The 21,852-nt window shown below is 37.1% G+C and overlaps 1 protein-coding gene across 4 annotated transcripts in view; it reads left to right on the forward strand.

Annotated features, from left to right (window-relative positions):
* Positions 1-21,852, forward strand: part of KHDRBS3 (KH RNA binding domain containing, signal transduction associated 3) — a 95,260-nt gene that overhangs the window by 12,638 nt on the left and 60,770 nt on the right. For all 4 annotated transcript variants that reach the window (XR_008731378.1, XM_055704909.1, XM_055704910.1 and 1 more), the window contains exon 2: positions 12,666-12,784. Coding sequence is in view for 3 of the 4 variants with exons in the window: in XM_055704909.1 (XP_055560884.1) it covers positions 12,666-12,784 (119 nt within the window). In the remaining variant the exon portion in view is untranslated. The remainder of the gene's footprint in view (positions 1-12,665; positions 12,785-21,852) is intronic.

The raw sequence follows: 21,852 nt of genomic DNA on the forward strand, positions 1-21,852 counted from the left end.
TATCAATATGAACAGTTTTGGTTTTGCTGTCTCACCTTGAATGTAGGTATACTTCCCTGGTTGTGAATTGTTCCATTCAAAGATGTCAGCTGCCTTGTGCTTATGACACTTACTAGTAGTTGACTATTCTGTGTAAAATCTGTAGAAATGCAGTGAAATACAAACTAGTAAATCTAGGAATTACTTTCATATGAAAATTCACACCACACAATCATCACTGGGGAGAAGTTGTAGCGTTCAGTGTAAACTGGGATTTTGAAATTGGCTGGATTAAAATGAAGACAGTAACATTTCTAAAATGAATTCATCACATAACTGTATGAGATAATGTGGCTTCTGAAACTGCAGTAAAACTGAGGCATCAATGTTCCACTTCTATAAAAGCACTTGACTTTAAACTGTCTTCAAAACAAATTTGTAAGATAAATGAATTTGCGATATCTTGACTGCTGAGTAGGTGTACAGAACATCATGCAGGTATTATGCTGCTTACAGCTGTAACATAACCATGTATATTGGAAGAAACCTGACCTTGGGCTTTTAAAAATACTTGAAGATGCTTTTTTATAAATAATTTGCTAACCTGAAATATGACTTATTCAGAAGTAACTGCTAGTTTTACTTAAGCTAAACATGAAGACCCTTTCTTTAGATAAAATTGTAATTCAGAACTGTTTCCTATGTCAAGTAAAACTGTACCATAAATGCCACTGAAACTGTATATTTACTTTCTTTATAAGGTATGTTTCAGCAAAAGCTTACTGGCATAAGTCATGAAGATCTGTTTCATTGCTGCTTAAATCTGGAAAATTGAGTAATGTTCTACTAAGTGCATGCTAGAAATACTTTAAGAAACTGACAGATGCCATCAAAGTTGAAAGGAAGTACCTTCCTCAGTGAAGGTATGACATGGATAAGCACGTGGTCCTACAGAGAGCAGGCTTGCTGCAGACTTGGATCTTGCTACTTTCCTGGAGAAACTGGTCTGTTGGCAGAGATGTTTTGAGTTGCAGCTGGAATGAGTCTGTAAGCTGGACTTCCAAGGTTTATCACACTTCCAGGAAAGTGATCTCGGTTTAAAATTCTGTGAAGTAATTAAACTGATTTCATGAGAAGTTTAATGAAATAGTATTTGGAAACAATTGAATGTGCTAGCAATCTGCTTAATTCTGTGTAATATGTATCTTTATACACAGAAAAGGTATTTGGAGTCACCTGCTACTGAGCATGTGGAAAGGATAGTAGTTAATGTTATCCCTCTGCTAGTTAATTTTTAACTTGGGTGCTAAAGAGTTTTTAACATTCAATTTATGTTGAAGCTCATACATAAAATTTCCACATCAATTTTTTTAAGCTGCCCTTTCCCATAGGGCAGTAGGTGTACAAGATGACTTGATGTTTTTCCTGCCAATCTATGTGACTGCAGCCAAGGACTGTAATGGATGATAAGGAATAAAACAAAAAGTACTGCCTACAATAACTGTATCAAAAGTAGTGGTTTGCCCCTTATCTACCAGCAGTGGGAGTAATGGCTTTCTGATTAGAGGTGTGTTAAAGTAATTGGGAATAGTGTGCTGGAATTGGTCCTCTTTACATGCACCGATTAACCTCTGTAGGCTTGGCTCATACATCTGTGGACTGGAATACACAAATACTTTAGGATCTTTGGGTGGTTACCTTTTCATAAGTATTCTGAAAGCATTTTTCATATACTTGAGTTATGTTTTTGTTTTATGGATTAAAATAAGACCTATCCATGGTGTTATGTCCCTTCACATTCACCTGTGGTTTCATGTTCTTTCTGTACATTGACCTTTTCACACAGCTTACTTGCACATCAGTAGCTTGTGCTTATGGTAAACGAAGTTGCAGACACGTAAACTGCTCAGACTCATGAGACTTCATCAAAGGACCAGGAAACTTGTGTTAGTCAAGCTGAGAAAATCATGAACAGCAGGTTGGATAGACAGATAACTGTGAAGGTACTTCAATAGTAAATCTTTTACAGGCTCCAAAGCAGGGGTAGCATTCACTTTCCTAGTTCACTTAAGTGCAATGTGGCAGAACACACAAGCTTTTATCAATTTCTGTAGTAAGAGTGAGGTTAAGCATGGTGGTAATGGTTGTGTTGGATCCAGTGCGTACGAGTTTAAGTCCTAACAGTGTCTGGTGCCAACTCTTGAGTTTCACTGAACTTGGGTACCATTGCAGGCACTTGTGATGGCCTCATCTCTCTTCCTTGCCCCTAACACTGTGAAATATGAACAATGACGAGTTTTTGTTGGAAAATGTATTATAGGCAGCCTGATGTTCTGGGAAGCAGTGGGAGGAGATGTGTGACTTTGGAAGAATGTGTATACTCCAGTGCTGTGCAGAGCAATGGTGGGGGGGGAAACATGGGCTGCTGTACTCTAGATCTGAATCTGATTCTCTGCACTATTTGAACAATAGTCTTTAATGCAAATGAATTTCTAGCATGCTTTCAGATAACAAATCATGGTGCTGTGGGCTACAGTGTTTCATAAGAAATAAATTGTGGGGTTGGGACAGAATTCACTAGAAATAGTATTTCTTAAAAATACCAAAGGTGGAACAAATCTTACCTGCAGAAGATCCTTTCAGAACTCTTCTGCAGAACAGCAGCTTGCTAAAACTTGAATCAATGCTGACTAGATAGGAAGGATCACCACTTTCAAAGTGCTGGCAGTGCTGTTGTAGTGCAGCCCAGGACAACGGTGGCCTTTGGAAGCATACATTCCTCACTAGTGTTCAGCTTGTTGGGACTCCCAGGTAGTTTTCTGCAAAGCTGCTTCCTACCTGTTGGGTTGCCAGTCTGTTTTTGTGCATGGGGTTATTTCTCCACAGGCACAGGACTGCACACTTCCCTTTGGACTTCATGAGATGGTTGTTGGCTGGTTCCTCCAGCTCTTCAAGGTACTTCTGACTGCAATCGCAACCCTCTGGTGTTTGAATCACTTCTTCTGCTTTTCTATTATCTGGAAACTTGCTGAAGCTGCACTGTCTCATTGAGGTAATTGATGATGATAAATGATAGTGACCCTTGGAGCACACCATGAGACTCTGACCGCCAGCTGTACTGGCTGTAGTGCCATATTCACAACCCTTTGAGACAGGCAAATTGGATCTCAGTCCACCTTGCTGTCCGTAGCCTGTACCTCATGGGTTTACAAGGGAGACAGTATCAAAAGCACTACTACTGATGAGGTGGACATCAATGACTCTTCCCATCTGTGGAGCTGCTCATATTGTTGATACAGAGGTACTTGTATAGTTGAATGCTGTTCAGTGTGGTGTGACTTCCCTGTCATAAACTTGTGTGGGCTATTCACAATCACCTTGTCCTTCATAGGCTTGGAAAAGGTTTTCCAGGTCTGTTTACTGCATCACCTTCAAAGACATCAAGGTGAGTCTTAAGATCTTGTTACACAGATCCTCCTCCTTGTTCTTCAGTATAGAACTGTGATACTTGCTTTGCTTCAGCTATAAGAACGTTCCCCAATGACCATGATCTTCTGAAGCCGGAGTGACCTGTCAATGACATCAGCCAGTTCCCTCAGCACTTGTGGCTGTTGTGTGAAATTTTGGGTTTAGTGATGATTCCAAGTAATTTGACTTACAGGTGTGTTGTGTTTTATTAGGATTTATCAGTAGGATGTGACACCTTACTGAATTAAGGATTGCCAGTGTGAGGCTCTATGCCCTGGCCATCTGTTTGCTGGGGTGGATGGTGCTGGCAGAGCTCTAGAGTTGCTCAAGTTGACTTTTTCAGAGAAATAAGGAAAGAGAACACTACTTTGTTTTGCTGATGGCTACATAAATCTTGCATAATGCTGTGTAAACAGCTGTATGCTTATTTGTGTAACTGTCAACTATAAAAAATATGGGGATGGAAGATGCACTACTACCATGCTTTGGTAGTGTAAGTATCTTTCAGTATTAAACATGGTTTATTTGAATCTGTCAGCTGATTTTTAGACTAGATTCTGTGTCGGTGCCCTAAAGCTTTAAGTATGGTCTTCAATAGTGCTCAAGTCGGCCTGCTTTGGGGTTCAATAACTGGATGTGCTGTGGCTAGTCTTTCAACTTGGCAATAGCTTAAAATGTGATATATGTATAAAGAGCTGGAAGTGGTACCCATTTTTCAACTAAGATCTGATTTGTGCTTTTCCTCCTTATGAAAGTTGTCAAAGGAATCGCAGAAAATTTAGTGCAGTGTACATAAGGAAGAAAAGATACAGACCCTTCTTGACGAACTGCTAAGATAACAGGTTAAATCCCATGTAAGGGCTACCTGATAGTGTTCATACACATAAATGAAAAAGATATAACAGCTTGTTGTAAGGGCTCTTCATACAAAATACTAACTTCATTTTGTCTAAGCCCTATGCCCCAAGTGTAAGATCTGTATGTTGGATCCCCTTATGAAATGGTCATAGTTGTACATTTCAAATCTGCATCCAAAGTCTTTACATCTGTACTGCCAATTGTTTGCTCATGCTGCTTTCTTGAGATAACTACTTCAGGCTTATGTTTAAAACTCCGTAAGAATGGCTTCTAAGCATAAAGATCACTTGATACTAACTGCTCCATTTTGTTCCTGCCATACCACCGAGGTTTAGAAGGCTTCCAAAGCTTGGCCTTTGGAGCTTGGGGGCTATTTGTGCTCTTACATGCAAGCACAAAAAAGGTACTTGAGAAAGGGAATCATGTTATCTACAGGCTGTTGTGCAGTAGATACAGTAGGTAAAAACAGGCCAGGAAGGGGGGTCCCTTTTCACATACAGACTTATGGAAAGGTTCATAAGATGCCCAAGGCTTTAAGAAACCTCTGAAGGTTCGGGCTCCTGCTCAAAACAGGGCAAAAGCCAATGCTCCTGTTGATACTTCAGCAGCAAGGTTAGGTGTTCCTGAAGCAGGAAAGAACATGTCAGTCAAGTATTTTTGTCCTGATAGGATGTAGTATCCAAGTTAGAATTGCTTGTGTAGAACACCGGGTACTGTTTCTTCACATGTATAAGTTGCCTTTGGAATTTTTTAATTTTTAAGTTACAAAACAAATGAGTTGCCATTTTTGCAGTTGGTGGATACCTGACCTTGCTAATCTAAAGCGTGTTTAAAGAATCACAGTTTGTAGATTATATAGGAAACCTTAAACTTTGTAAGTTCAGAAGCTCTTTTCACAATGAGGTAAATAGTAATATCCAGTGGAGCAAGGTGGGTATATGGGACTGAAGCTTGTGTTTACATCTTGTTTTTTTCCTGAGCAAAACTGACTGAACATCTGTTAATATCTTACGTTACTTTTGACAGTTTCTACTGTGGTACTTTCTACTTTATTGCTAGTATTAATCAATCTAAACAGATCTTAGTGGAGTCATTTTTGATGTGAAGGTAATAAGTGTTCAATTAATTCTGAATTGCTTAAATAAAGGCCTATTCAAAATATTTGTCATATAGGTGATGGAAATGTATTTTCAGATCAGTGCAGTCGGTAGTACTTAGACTGTAAAACAAAACTTACAATGTCTGTGAATGCAATTTAAATAAAGATTGGTTTGAATCTTTCAACAGGGATATTGAGTGTGCCAACTGTTAGACACATCATTCTAGCATGAACCACTCATTTTATTGTAAATTCAAATTAGATTGTCAGTTGCTTCCACAATATTAAGGTGGCATATGAAAGACAGTTATTCTGAATTCAACTTCTGTAATAATGTGCATTTGAAACAAAGTCCTTTGTTTCTTATAAACAGTTCATGCTCTTAATGTGTTACTACTTATGCCAGTTTAGAATTGGCACCTACTGTGGAGGCTAAATTTGATTTTAAAAAGGCTTTTTTTAAAGTATCAAAATGATGGCTGAGGAGGATAGGTGAGAATATTCTGAAGTTCATAGAATGGGGATGTGTGCAGTAGTAGAGCAGCTGCATTAAAAATTTATATTGCATTTTGATTTATCTTACAGACCCATTAAGGATGGAGCTAGGTATAGCCATTCCACATACACTTAGCTCCCTTACTTTAAAATTTTTGAAGCTGTTTTTTATTACTTCTCTAATTTGCCTTTTTCATGAAGATACACTAGTACTTGCTTTGGAAATGCCTTGTGGGGTGGGGAAAGGGGTATGTGTCCAAGCACTTAGATCAGAAAATGTTTAGTTGCTGCTCTTGTGTTTTCCTGGGGGATTGGGATGCTATATACAATTCAAACTGAGTTCTGCATCTTTTGTGAATATATATATATACAGTGAAACTGTGTTAAAGCTAACTAGACCATGTTTTAAGATATTCAAAGGCAAGAGGCTGTTTACCTCTTCTGTTCAGTGCAAAAATTGGAAGGATTGTCCAGGTTCATGCTGATAAAGACGACAGGGAGACTGAGTAGTAGGTCCATTAGAGGCTGCTTTCAGGAAGTCTGTGGGGTTTATTTCAGAAAGCCTTTTGACATGGTTCAAGGTAGTATGTAGTACTACTTTCAGCTGAGAAGACAAATACGTGTGGGAGAGGTAGCTTCAGGTAACTTCTAGTCATCTCATTAGTGGGGCTGGGAATAAAGGAGCCCAGTGTGTAAGATATGTATAATCTGAAGCACAGTTGAGACTATTTTACTATGACAAGAATGAGATTAAGCTGTCATCAAATGTCATCAAAATTAGAACTGTTGTGTTTGTCTTTGGATTTACCAGAACAAGTCATGGAAGGACTGTGAGCATTAAATCTGTCCAGCATAGACTTTCTATAATAAAGCTTCATTGCAAAAACTCTGCCAGTATTTTCAGGATAGGTGTGCTTAATACATGCCTTGTGAGATAAAGTATGGATTTTGCCACAATGAAAACTTTAAAAATGCTGGGGAACTTTACCCATGGTATAAAAGTAATGTTTTAATTCCAAAGACTGTTTCAGAATTACTTAATGATACTCTGAACGGGAAGGGTTGTAGAAAGCTTGACAAAATGGAAATGCTATTATCCATTTTTTCCTCCATTAAAGAAAAACTGTTCTGAAATTCTGCTATGACTGACTTGGAGTCTCCCTCTTCCTCTGGAAGCATGTGTTCAATAAAAGCTGGGGTGCATTCCTCAAAGGAGATCTTTATAAAATGCAAACCAATAAGCCAAAGTTATATTTTGTAATACCGCACTAATTTTGATTTCTTTTCTAATGTGAAACCATAAGGAATAATACTGTCAGACCAGATATCCATCTAGCTCAGTGTTTTCTCCTGCAATGGTCAGCAGCAGTCTTTTTTTTCTTAAGAAGTAAAAGGACAGGAAAAGTATATACAAATTCTTCCACAGTCTTCAATTTGACTTAAGAGCTTTTTGAGTTGAAGATGGTATGTAAGTCAACTATGAAGTCTTGAGAAGTTACTGAAAACAAGTGTTATTGGGGCATGCTTCAGCAATTGTATAACAAACTTTAGTTGACTTAATTTAATTTTGATGTTTCTTTCTTTTGGCTATAAGCTAATAAAATTGACAATTGTCCAAATAAAACAAAATATATTGCTGTTGTATAGTGTTTTCCAAAACCACAGTGTATTTGTCAGGCATTATTTAGGAATATTTATAAAGGCTAGTGTTAAAATATTTTCAAAATCAATGTGGAAAATATTTCTAGTGAAATTGCAGTGCAGTTGTCAACCCTCTTTTCTGAAGCTCTAATCTAATCTAATCTAGAACTTGAGCCTTGGATCTTCATTTGTTCTCCCATATGAAGTACAAAAAACCTGTGTGGCAGCGTGCTCCCCACCCCGCATCCTGACCTTTGTTTCTGTGACTATGCTCAAGTGATAACCATCTGTGGTGGCTATGATGGATGGATCCAGGTCAGGATGGCTGTACTGGGGGAGGGACATAATGACACAGTAGCCAAGGGCTACTGTGAACAACATGCCCACTTAACAGTGCTGGTCAAGGTCCCACTCAAGTGGTGAAGGAAACTAACTTCTGTAGTCAGTGTGCGAATATGAGTCAATTATCTTACTCCATAAATAGTGGACAGCCCAGGGCCCATTGAGCTCTCCTGCACAGCAGGATCTCCCCTTGAGTAGGGATGCCTCTCAAGGCCACTCCTCAAGGTTGAGAGATTCCTTGCCACAACAGGTTCTCGGTAAGTGATTAACAGCATGGTAAACTTTGAAATCCTAGCTAAGTGGTATAAAGGATTGATTGCGCATATGTAGTCTTTTAGCTAGAAACTGTTGACCAAGTCTGAGATAAGTCTGGATCCAGGCGCAGCTAAACTCCCCCCTGAGAAGGAGTTGAGAAGGCAAGGGGGTCCTTTCTGAACCTCATGACTCACCGGGAGGGTCCCCCTGACAGTTTTGTCTGACCCTGTCCTCTGTGCAGTACCCACTCAAGTGGACCTTGCCACTGAACGTTGTTCATCCACTGTTGCATTCAGTATCAAACTTTGTTAAATCTGTTTTATACCAATAAAAATATTGCTACTTCTCCCTTACCAGTGAAGGGCATCACTCCATCCATAACAGTATGAAACGATGTAGATTTAATAGGATGTCTGATAAAACTTCTGCATCTAAGGAATATTAGCGGAATGTTTCTTAAGAATTTGCAGACAAATTTACCTGGTTCCTGTTCCTCCTGATCATGTGTTTTGGAAAAATGGTATTAAGGAAAAATTCAATAAACGTTTCTCTTTACTTTGAATTTGACATTTGATTGTACGTTGATTATATTTATTTACTACAGACAAATGCAGAGCATCACTTTGTTCTGCATTAAACGTAAGTATTGTATTGGCTTAGCAGAGAGTGATCCTGACTTGTAGTTATGCCACAGGAAGATTAATTCTGCTTGAAGATTAATGTGAAACAATTCAACTTTGTCATTATCTGATGTATCTAGCAACATTATTTGGTGAGTTAGCTGAGGAGTAATCATTGCTTAGATCGCTCTGCCGTGATTAAACGTAAAGGGAAAAAATCCATGCTGTTATTACTCCATCCAGTTAAATTCCTGGACTGTTGCATTAGCTGCATCTTCGTCTGAGAACATGGGATTTTAATCTCTAGTATTATGGGAAGCTTTAATCACATGTTTATTTACTATTTGTGATCTACAAAATGTCATTGCTTCATGTAGCTAAGCAGTACAGAATGTAATCTGAGGATTAGGAAGAGGCAAATCTTGCTATCCATTTGACCTTGAAAATCTGATTGGATTTCCTGTGTGATCTGGCATGATTTTTCCCTAATTATCTAAAGATTGATGTATGTGAGTGATAATATTGAATGAACTGTGCAGATGTGGAAAAAGTCTAATGCTTGACATTATTTCATGTACATCTTGGATTTGAATGTAAAGAAAGGACAAGAAAAATCTGAGATAAAACGTAGTCTCAAAATAGGATAAATTTTCAGTAATTCTGTGGCCTTGACTTTAATTCAAAATAAAAGTATATGATACTGGTGAATATGCATGAAATCTTAAGTCAGTTTGTTTTACTTAGGATCATAATAGGAAGAATTTATTTTATTATATTTTGTAGTGCTATGGCAATGGGCTATGGCTGTTTTTATTAGAGGAAAAACAAGTCATTTGACTTTAAAACAGAGAAAATGGTGATCCATTCTACTTTGAGTTGATCAACAGCCTCTTCTGTGTTTCAGTAGCTTCTTCAAGCAAATGGCAAGCTGATTAAACAGTGACAGTTAAAGAATAAATAAATAGTTTTTCTGATAATGATCAATAAAAAAGTATTTTCCTATTTGGGGTAGGAAAACTGATCTCCACTGTAATGAATGTATTTCTTTTAATAATTCTGCTACTTCAAGTTGAGTGATTATTAGAAGGAGGATATTTCTATGATATTTTAAAATTTTTTGTATTAACTAAATCAAAGTACTACAGAATTATGAGTCTGTCTAGCATTAATAAAGTTGTTGCAGTCAGGTCCTTCAAATACTAAATTGAAATAACATAAGCTAAAATATTTAGGAAAGTCAAATAACAGTGTATTGATCTTTTAATGAATTTATGCAGCTGGCTCATCTGTGGAATGTTACTGAAGTTAGAACTCTACTCTTAATTCTCCAAATACTTGTTAACATTGGCAAGTCTGAGACATCTGAATGTTCCTGAAAAAGCCCTCGCTTTAAGTAAAATTCCTTACTACTTCTGGAAATACAGTTTTTATGAAATTAAATGTTCAGGTAGGCAGGGGGATTGCAGTATATGCCATACTATGTAGGTACATACAATAGCGTACAACTCAACAGGAGAAACCAAATCTTTTGCTTCAGTAGCTCTTAAAAACGTGGTGGGCTTTGATGTCAGAAGAACTTTTTAAGTTTAGACTACTTAAGGAAAGTCTGCTGTAACAGTGATTGTAACTACTGAAAATTCCTAAAGATCTTTTGTCTAACTACTAGGAGTCTCTGCACTGATTTGTTCCAAAATACTACAGCGCAGTGCCTTAATTTTTAATGTTGAATGGAGTTAACTCTGCTTTTCTGAATTTTCTGAACAAATTCTACTAACATTTAAAGTCAAATTTTTGTTGTAACTGCATTTGCTTCACTCATAAAAAAGGTGTATTTTTATAACAATTTTAATATTCAGTACTTGCTGGTATAAAATCTTGCTAAATAACAGCATACTTTTGATCAGTTTTGAGCTTTGAATATTTATGCTGTTAGTAGCATATGCAAACAGCAGCATTAGGAGTCAGTGTCATGATTCCGCTTTCCACTTGTTAAACATACAAACCTCTAGGTATCTAGTCTTGTTTTCCAAGCGAAATCAGAGGTTTATCATAACTGCCCTTGTTATATCAGGAAGCTGAGGTGTTAAAAGTAGTTTATCTGTATTTGAGTGCTAATGATAGTACTACACTCTTACATCTGAATGTGATATTCAGAAACTTTGATTTCTAAAAATACCAGTCACCTGCTTTCACAGTAAGAATGTCATGCCCCTATAAAATTTTGGTCTTAATGTGATCTAGAAATTAATTTTCATGTCATTTCACTTTTATTTAATTGCCCATCATTCTCTAGTCCATAAAGTGGCATCTGCAAAGAACATGTGAATTCCACTCTTACCTGGATTCAGTTGTTAAAATGTGCTTCTCAGCTGTTGTCAGCCTGTGGGCTGAGGGGTTTGGAGTTTTTTCTGAGTGTGCTGCAACATAAAGGACACTCCAGAGTAAGGTTGCTTTAACAGGGCTTCTCCGGAATGTTTACAGTACTAGAATCCATACAAATAAAACTTTTTAGAGATTTATCAGGAAGACTTGAAAGTGTAGCTGGGGAAGGCTTTTCTTTCACAAAGCCTTCAGCTAGTCTGAAGGCTAGTTTGGCTTTTAGTTCTTCAGTCACAATTCATTTATTCAAACTAGTGTTGGGTTTTTTTTCATTCTGTGCTAGCGAGGTGGAAACCTGCATGGAAGACAGGCATTTCAGTCGTTGGCAAAGGTGTTAGCATCTTCATTGCTGTTGTAGTAAATGGGAATGGACTGGTATGCATTAAACAAAGCTACTAATGATGCATGGATTTTTTCAGTAGTAAGAAATATGTTGCTATACTACTACTGTTTTTTCATTGGACATTTCAAACTAAATTACCTTTTACAGCGTACCTAAAGGATGCTTTATCCATCTATATTTCTGATCAGTTTCCTGGCATTAAAGTTTTTGTTACTGTCTCCTTTTCATGTAAGATTAAATTCTCACTAAAGAAACTTCCAAGGTCTTGTAGTCATTAACTTCTACTGGCTGAGTAGAAGGGTGTTTCTTGTTAAAAACTAACAAGATATTTGAAGGCAATTGTGGAGGACAAATGCTAGATGTCTGTAGAAGAGCTTCTGTTGCACTTCTGAAATGGATTGGATCCTGGTGGTCCTGTGCTGACATATTTAACCCTGCAACCCCCACAGCATGCTGGACCCAACCAGCAAAGACTTGAAGCACTGCTTCATTTTTAGATTCCATATGTGCTCCCCATGTTTCCCCACCAAAGAAATGAAATCTGCTATTTTTCATTAGCACACTGGAGAGTCAGTAGTTGGAAAGAATTATAATCAAGAATCTCTGGAATAAGTAGTCATGCAGCCTCATCTGGAACTTCTAAATAATTCCTAATTATGTTGTCATTGGTGTAACACTAATCTCAGATTTTTGGGTTTGATCTATGTGCTTCAGTTACATTCCTGAAACTTTCAAACATTGATTTGATGCTTACTCATCAGTGTACTGTAGACAACCACCATTAAAAGTCTATACTTGGTTTATAGTGTAGAGGAATAAAAGTCAAGTATTAAACTGTTGCAAGTTTTTGAATTTTAAATAATGGTATCTAAGAATAGTTTCTACTGCTTAAGCCATATAAAACATAAATGTATCTTAAGTGTTAAGTTAAAAGTTAGCATTAAAAATGCTTGCAATGGTAATTCAAGGTACTGATATGAACATGACTATTAAAAAAGCCCGGAAAAGCAAAACATGGTTTACCCCGTTGACCTATATAACCAATTATATGTATTTACACAATATACCATATGTATTATGCCATACAGTGGTTCTGAAGTTTTTAATATATACTGACTTTGAAGATTCTCAGCCTTTAGATTGTTGTATTCAACTAAGAAAATAACTAACTTTTTTCCTTTAACAGAAATTGAAAAATTCCAAAAAGGGGAAGGAAAGGAAGAAGAAAAGTATATTGATGTAGTCATCAATAAAAATATGAAGTTGGGACAAAAAGTTTTGATTCCAGTAAAACAATTCCCTAAGGTAAGCCCAGTTTTCATATTTGATAAGTCTGAGTGCTTACAAAAGATATTCCACTAATATCTTAAATGTAACAGTTAAAAAAACCCCACAGTTTAAACTATTAAGTCTACTGATGCTGTTCTGCAGTCTCTTCTATAGAAGTTCTAAGGTAGGAATGGTTCTTGGAGTGAATGTGCAGGGAAGTGGTGTCAATCACATAAAACAGTATGCTGAGAACAAATGATAAATGAATCATATTTTCAGGATAGTAGGATCCTCCTTTTCAGAATATCAAAAGGAATGAAATATATTTAAGTTGATTCTGATGCCAGGCTTTGAAACTTTCTTATTGTAGGTAGTGTGGCTTAAAATGCACCATTAAGGAACTTGCTGTGTAATTTTTTTCTTCTCATCTTAAGTTTCAGCCATTGTTAGTCTTGAATTAGTTGTATCTACGCTACTAAATCATGCAGTCTGTTCTGGAGGAGTAGGGACTGTTTTAATAACAACTTTCACAACCATGAATTTTTAACATTTCTTTACTGCCAAGTATTAGCCTGCACTAAAAATATTGCTGCCTGGAAGCATTTATTCAACATCCAATAAGCTGTGGAATTTTATTCTTTTGGTCCCGTTTAAAATTTTAAGCTTAGTGTTATGAAAATCAGATTAGCATTTTTTACTTGTTTGAAATGGCTTTTTCTTCCTACTAGAAATGTCAAGACTGCTTCTGCTCCTCCTCGTGGAGGAAAGTTTTTCCTTCATTCCTTCCACCACTTGTTTAGGAAGACTTTCTAAATACTTTTTCCCACACCGTCAGTGTTTCTCATAAGACTGTACTGGGTAACTTTCAGGGATTGCTTTACTGCTGTTCAAAGTCTTATGAAATATTGCTTCAGTGAATTTGAAACTGCATACCATTTATGTGGGCACCTCTTTGGAACGCTTAGTGAAGTCATCTTTATGACTGGGAAGAGCAATATGCAGAAACATAAAGATGGGAAGGTAAAGGAAGGGGAAACTTAGATGGTCACTGTTTGTAATCAGGATTGAGTATTGAGATGTACGTACTTGAGCTCAAGGTGAAGAAAGACAAAATGGGTATTAAAAGGGGAAACTGCCATTTGAGAAATGCTTCTGCTTCTCTATGTACTGTCAACTTCCTTTAAAGGACTAAACAGTACAATTCTTATTTAGCATAGGTAGTAGGAAAGCCCTTGCCATTTTTGAATGGGCAGGCATGCTCTGCCGTGTGCTTAGTAGTTCTGGTGCATGGAGACAATTTTTGATTGTCTGAGTTAGAATAAAGCCTGGTATGTGCTATGGAAAGAAACCAGAATTTATATCTAGCTAGAGCTTTATAATCCTATCCATCTCTGTCTAGACCACCAGGATCCATGGAGCACAGAGTAAAACTGCTGTGCAGGATAGACATGCCATGTGAGTTCCTGTGTTTCCACTATGACTTTCTCCACAGAATACTGGTGTTGCTACTCAAACATCTCCTCTGTGCCACAGTGAATAAAACCTTAAGTATTTTTATCTAAGAATATTTTACCCCAGGATACAGGGGCTCAGTTTTTTTAGGCATTTCCATTTTATTACATACAAATGGATATTTATGTTAAAACTTAATTACTAAAGATTTTGTGTAGTCAAAAGGAATTAAAATTTCTCACTGTATAGGAGTAGTCTGGGAGGTGAATATGAATTCAGACTTATGACAGGTACTCTTCATTTCTGAAAAACACCCACCCTAAACCACCAGCAGTCACTGCAGTTTAGTATAACTTGTTTACTAGAACCATGCTTGTGGTTTTATTTCTGAGATCTAATGAACTTAAACACATTATATGAAGTGATACAGCTTCAACATAGCAAACTGAGAGCCTTATCCTCGTGTACTGTAGTCTGCAGTGAGTGACTTGAGTTTTGAATGCCTGTACACAGGGGAACATCCTAATTTTTGCATCCTAGCTTTTGCTCTAAAGACTGTTCCTCATCCTGTTAGATGTGTTCAGAGGAGGGCTCAGAAATTAGGAATAATTTGTCTTTTGGGGTAGATAGGGAATTATTCCAGTCATCTTGGTTTCACTGAGCTGTAACTAAGAGTGCACGCATTGTATATTCAGTTCTGTAGAATTTAATACTTTCTGCTTATGTGGTGTTTATAAAACCTGAAATGATAATGCACATAAATGCTTTATGCCTCTGTGGTTCTTTTCTGTGCACTTGTGCAGTTTCCTAGACCATTTTGTGTACAAAAGGTATTAGTATTAGTGCAAATGTGTAATTTGTGGAAGGTGCCAAGTGATAGTTCCTCAGAAAAATGGTTAAAAGATTAAGTTCTCATTTATGAGCAATTTTCTCCTTCCTACTGATCAGGATTGGTAACAAATCCTTCAGAAGAATGAAACTTAAGACTTAAATACAGATGAAATCTGTGCAAAAAGCTCTTCTGCATGTGAATATTGAATTCAGAGCAGTTTTCCTAGCAAGCTGGCATCTGTTTCTGTATGCCTGCAGTCCACGCTAGTGCTGTTGGGTATTATGTAAGATCCTGAACAAAAAGATACCTCCAGTCTTTCAAGAGTTGTAGTCTTTTTGGTGTTAATGAAAGGAGAATCTGCTGTCTGAATCTGACCAAGTCTCTACAACTGCTAAATCTGTGAAACTAGTATTGGGGTACCAGTTTGGGTTGAATCTGGCATACTTGGTTATCCAGAAAGTGGTTAGGAAAAACTAAGTTTGTTTCAACTTTATGAATAGAATAGTTCTTCCCCAAATAAATGATCCTGCTTTTAAACAGGATCAAAAAAGCAAGTTACTAAAGTTATTAAATCCTTAACAGGATTTAATTTCTGAAAATGAAACTAACTACAAATGTAAGTGAATTTGCTAGCAGAAACTTTTCCTTTGTTTAAATTTGCCAGTGATGGCTCTGGCAAGCAAAGATGCCTCTGCTGTTCAGGTAGATAGGATTAATGAAATATCAATCATAATTATTTCGGTGATAAATGAGGTCTCTGGACCAAGTCAGCCCACCAGTGCACTACCCCCATTCAGGCAGCCTACCCACCTGACATGGGGTTAAGTACAGTTCCTTTAAGTATTTCATTGCCCCTTTCCTCTTTCAAACTTCTAACAGTGACTCCTTGAATAAATAATAGCCTCAGCATGGGTCAGGCAGTCCTAGCTCTGATCTGATCAGCCTGGCACTGGGTGATGCCTGCTCACATTACCTGTCCTGACAGACACATTCTCATGGGCTCGTAGCTGGGTCCTGTTCAAATACAGCCTCGTTATGTCTGACAGCCCTGGAAGGTGACAGGTTAACTGCAGCAGAAAGCTATGCAACTGAAGTTCGGAGCAGCTGGGTTTCTATTGGAAAAGAATCTGGTAGACCTCAGATTCAAAAGTAGGTATTTCAATTTTATGGGCATCTTTGCTCTCCCTGCGAAAAACCTTGGGAGTTTCTGGTCTTCTGCTTACTGCACAGAAAGTTTTGTCTGTGGTCATATGCTTAACTTGCCTCCTGTGGTGCTATATATTTATATCCTTTAGCTGGGACCTTTTGTCCTGCTCAAACCTTGGCAGTGTTAACAGACCTAGTATCTCATGCTAGAGCTAGTTGGCCTAAATGTTGATTGTGGTTTTTTTTTACATCTGAACCTTGGTAGAAGGTGATAAAATTCAGGCTGTCTTGGTTATTCCGTGTGCTTTGTGAAATAATTTAAGATAATCCCAGAAGTTATGTTCAGTTTCTCCTTGAGGCTGGTTGTACATTTCAATGAATTTCTTCATTTGTTCTTTAGATTCCAGTACACATGAAAAAACAGTAAATTAATGTTTTGATACGGTGACATAGTCTTGGTAAAAGAAAACCCCACAGAAACTTTTTCTATAGATTGCAGGTTCAAAATCTGATTGTATATGATCTTATGAATTTTTCAGGTTGGTCCAGCTCTACAGATTCCTCTGAAAAGCCTGAATTGCTGTGATGCAGAAATTAATCTGAGGTATTTAGGTGGGGCTTGAATATGCTTTGGTAATGCTGTCTGTAGTCTTGTAACTGGGACGTGCTACAAGCAAGGATTTGAAAGGTTAGGGATTTTATGCAAGCTTATAGGAAAAGGGCCGACTTTCTGAGGTAGGATTCAGTTCTAAATCAAGTTGCCTGTAGGTAGGAGTCCACATGGGTGTTGACGTCTAAACTGTAGTTAGTGGAATGAGATCTCGTCAGTTTAGGCAATGGAATTCAGGGTGACTTGCTATTTGATCAGCTGAATACCTCGACTGACTCTAGGTCAAGCGTGAAAATATGACCCTTAAACCTGTACTTCTGTTGCATTTCATGCTTGAAAATGTACAAACTTTAGCAGAAGTAGTGAGCTGGCTGTGGAAGGTCATGATGTGGCTGTCTTGGTGAAGGGATTCTTCAGATCTATCCTGACGCTGCTATGAAATGCCAGCATGTGTGAAAGGTGTTTTCCTAGATACGTACAAATGAGGCAGGAGGGTGTTATCTCCTTCCCACGCACTTAATGAATATGCATTGTGAAGTAGTTTATTCTCAGAAATCTGATTTTGCTTTGACATTTAGGGAACTTGTCTTATGAATTGGGAGAAAAAAAAAACTTCTATGGATGATGGTTTTCCATGAGATGGATCAAAAATATGGAAACAATTTCCGTTTTGTGACAGGCTACCATTTTAAGTTGTTCACAGATATACATTTAAATACTGTGTACATCTTAGAAGCCACTGAGAAATGATCTCTGTGTTCCCTGAAGTGGTATATATATAAATATATATTCAGTGGTATGTACATAAATATATATTCTCAAAAGTTAATGACTTATGGAACTGGTATCAACATTTAAGTAATTTAGCTCAATGTTTAAAGTGAAAATATTTATTTTTAAATTTGTCATGTACAGTATATCTGCAGTTGTTATGTAAAGTCATGGAGAGATTAACTTTTTAATAACATATCTAGTTAGAAAACAATTTTTGATAGTAGCTTAGTTCTAAGGATTTCTTAAGAGTAGAAATGAGAAAATGTGGTTGTATAACCATAAGTGACATGGAAGAGCAAGCATTAAATGTAATACCAGGGATAACTTTTTGGTGACTTCAAAGTAATTGACTAAGCTTTCTGTTGTGAATAAATGTTTAAAGACCTATTACTGCATTGTATGAAGGAGAGCATAGTTTGTGGTACAGCATAGATGCCTGAAGTATTTACCTTTTCTTTATGATGAAGAAAAATCTTGGAGGTTTTCATGGTTTCAGGTCATTGTAAGGGGAAGTGCTCTGTATCTATTTTTATATTTTCTAGTGACTGTATCACAGAGCAGCTACTGCAGAAAACTAATATGCCAAGGAAGCTTTCTATGGCTTTAATGACAATGGCTTGCTTAGAGCTTTACAGGAAAGCATTTGGTCAAACCTTTATACTTCCAGTAAGTATTTTAAGCTGGATGAGCCATTTGCAGCAGACTTTTCTTGGTGAGGATGAACAAGGATTACTTTTTGTATTATATCCCCCTTCCTGTAATATATACATTTAAAAATGCTGTAGCATTGGCATTAATTCCTTTTTTGCTGAAATTCATATAGTAGATCTAATCCTTATGAAGAGAATGTCTCACTTAGTATACTCTTTGTAGCTGTGTTTTCTCCAGGACTGTTTTCAGGGACTAGTTTCAAGCAGCAACCTGGTAAGGAAATAAAACTCTTAACTGTTAAAAGTCATATTCTGATTTGGGGATTCTGAAGAAATGGGTGTTAAGCAGTGATGTCCATAATCTCCATTGTACTATATCTGCAAAAATGCTTCTTAAAATAAGGATTTGTGAATATTTAGAGAGGAAACAGTTTTCAAGCAAAAACATGATTATTGGTTATTTTTTCTGTTTCTATTAGGATAGGTTTTTTCTATTAAAAATTTTGTTTTCAGATGGAGATTTTTTTAGTTACACAGTACTTTAGGTATCTGTAAAAGGGAAACAAATAGATGCTTTCAGTGTAGTCAACCAGTATTTGTGGGCTAGTGGGCTCCATGGCCAAGGGATAGAATCCCATATCTGAGGAGTTTGGGAAGGCACTGCAGCACTTTGTGGTGTATCTTTACCTGTACAGTAAGTCGGTGGTGTAGATAAAGGAGGATGCGCTTTCAGTGACCAGTTTTAGGAAAGAGCACCTCTTAAATCTTGCATCCTTCTGCTCAAACTAAAGTGTATCTGGTGTTACTTCAATATGATGTAGGACTGCAGAGGGTACCATTCATTACTACTGGAGTGTTATTTGGCTCAAACTGTTGCTGAGGTAAAAATTTTCCCCATCTTCTCCAGTTGTCTCCTCCCAGGTCTGTTAATTTGAATCTTGATACTGTCTTTGCAAAGCTGCCTTAAATGTTTTGCTGTAATTTTGTTTGAGGTACCATATTTGGTGCATCCTTCAGAGGTGGTCTAGGAGTAACTTTAAGTTGGGGGCTTTATCCTCCATTTTATATACTGTCATCCATAGTATCCTGATTCTTATCTAAGACATCAGAAGCTGTCTTAATGTAGAGGCAACTCTTGATGTAATGTAGTGATTTGTCCAGTGTAGAATAATGTTCATGGCTGGCTCTTCATGGTTCTGCAGGGTAGCTGAACTCTGGCTATGGCAACAGCTTCCAGACCAGCTTGTGCTGGAAAGCAGGATGACTGCTTTAAGGCACTGTTAAGCTGAAACTAGTGAACTTGAGGATGGTTTTGGGTATTTACAGCAGTTTGGATATGATTATGTGGTACTAGGGAGAAGGGTGAGAGAAGGGCAAGCGAAGAGGAGAGTCTGCTGTGTCTCTGAGCCAGGCTAGTGAATGGGACTGAAATGGTTGGTATTGAGCTGTTCAGATGTCTTTGTTACTATCCAGTGCCTCTTAATTCAGAGATCGTTAATAAGCTTGAGTTGGCTACTAGGCCTGAATTTGTATTTTGTTCTTGTGTTCTTGGGCAAATAAACTGTGAATGTGAAGCATGGGGAGCACCCATGAAACCTGTACATGAGCTATCAGGCTTATTTGCTTCTGTTTCACCAGCAGATAGGCTGGATTTGTTAATTTTGTAAAGAAAATTTGTCTTACGGGTGGTAGTTCTGTACCTTTAGGTTTGAGTCCTTCCACTCCTTGATCACAGGGGATAGTGTTACAATCAATGATAGTAACTTAGTGGCTGATACCTTTTTTTAGGTGTTCCTGTATGTCTATGAAATATTTCTAAACAAACCTTTGCTGATCAGAAGTTTACAATTTGATGTAAAATGGAGATAAACAAATAGTTCAAGCAAAATTCGGTACCTGTTCAAAGTAAATGTTTTCTACTGAAAGATTAATTCAATATCATAAATGGGTTTTATTTATAGAATAATCAACTGAAATGTTCCAAAGCTTTTCAGCTTTGTTATGTGGGAACAAAAAGGCTTTGGGACTGCATTGTAAGCAATTTTTTAGTAACCTTCAGTGTTCATTGTGTTTTTAAGCTACATCTAGAGGTACTGTGTTTTCAAATCAGCAGAATTTCAGACTTGCAGCAAGGGTTCTCGTGCTTCAGACTTGTCAAATCTAATATTTGGAGCCTCGGTGCACAGGAAAGAATGGTTCAGTGGATCTCAGGATACAGCTAATACATTTTCATGTTCATTAAATGTGTTGTCTAGAACATGTCATCTGTGCAGCTACTTGTATAGCTACCATAATGTCTTGGCTTCAATGCTAGAGATTTTTCGATTTTGAAAAGATGACAACTTTTGGTGGTATTAGTTTTGTAGGTCAAGTTTTAGATATGCACAACATTTAAACTATTAATTAAAATAAGCAATACAGCTGGAATAAACAAATGTGTTTTGGAACACCTGAGTCGTCTTTGAGCACAGAAACCTCTTACTTTGATTACATGCAAAGTGGATTTCACTTTTGCAGCTATGCACTTCCATTTGTTATGACTAGTAGTTTGTATTTTAATTGTCAGGTAGTTGTTTGTTCCAGTTAGGAAATGATATTTAGAGCTATGCATCACATAGTTAAATACATGCTTGCCTACTCCTAAATTGCAGTCAAAAATTGAGTAAAATTTCATCTGAATATTTTAACTAAGATTACTGTTAGAAATTTAGACTGTATCATACTGCAGGTACTCAACATTCTGAAATAATTTCAGCATACATTACTGTAAATGGAAAACCTCTCATTTTAAAGTATGCAGTGTTTATTTTAATTCTTAACTTACAAGGCTATTTTAAAGTAAACATAAGTAATCTTAAGTAATACTTGAAAAATTGGTGTGGTATTCCACTATGAAAGCTTTCATTTGAGCTTAACTATGAACTCCCTAGGTAATGATCCTTTATTTAAGGAGACTGTTGACGAGGAGTTACTGAATTCTCGAAGTTTGGACTTGTTATGAATTGTTTCAATTTGTTTGCTTTCCTTGCAGTTATACCTCCAGAAATAATAAAATCAGAAGTTCAAGTTGGAAGGGACTCTAGAGAACATCTGGTCCAAGCTTCTGTTGAAATCATGACTGTAAATTAGATCACACAAGGGCCCATCAGCAACCCTGAGTCCCAAATATTCTCAGCAAGGGAGATTTCTACAGTTCTGTTGGGCAACCTATTTCTGATGAATGGTCTCCTTCACTGTGTCTTAGGTCCTATAAGAAAAAAAAGGAATATACCTAGAAAAAAGAATGTATATATAAAGAAATTGCCTGAGGATTTCTTGAGATTTGGCCTGATAATTTCAGAAAAGACTAGTTCATGCAAGGCCTTAAAAGCTTCTGTGGGCTACAGTCATCCATAAGCAATTTGTTCAATTGTATCTTGGTTCTAACTCAGGCCTACATTGGGAATTGAAATTGCAAGTACTAAGGGTAATAAAACTGTATTTTCATATTTAGTAGGCCTAATGCTTGCATTGCCTTTTGGTTAAAGCTGAAGCAGGTGAACTGGAGCTGTAGGCTTTCTATGTGGTAGGGGGACTGCAGCTGGGCCTGTTTTCCATCAGCACTTCCAGTGTAGCAAAAAAAGATTTTGAGCTGCAGCTA

Source organism: Falco cherrug, chromosome 3 (genome assembly GCF_023634085.1).
Source record: "Falco cherrug isolate bFalChe1 chromosome 3, bFalChe1.pri, whole genome shotgun sequence".
NCBI lineage: Eukaryota > Metazoa > Chordata > Aves > Falconiformes > Falconidae > Falco > Falco cherrug.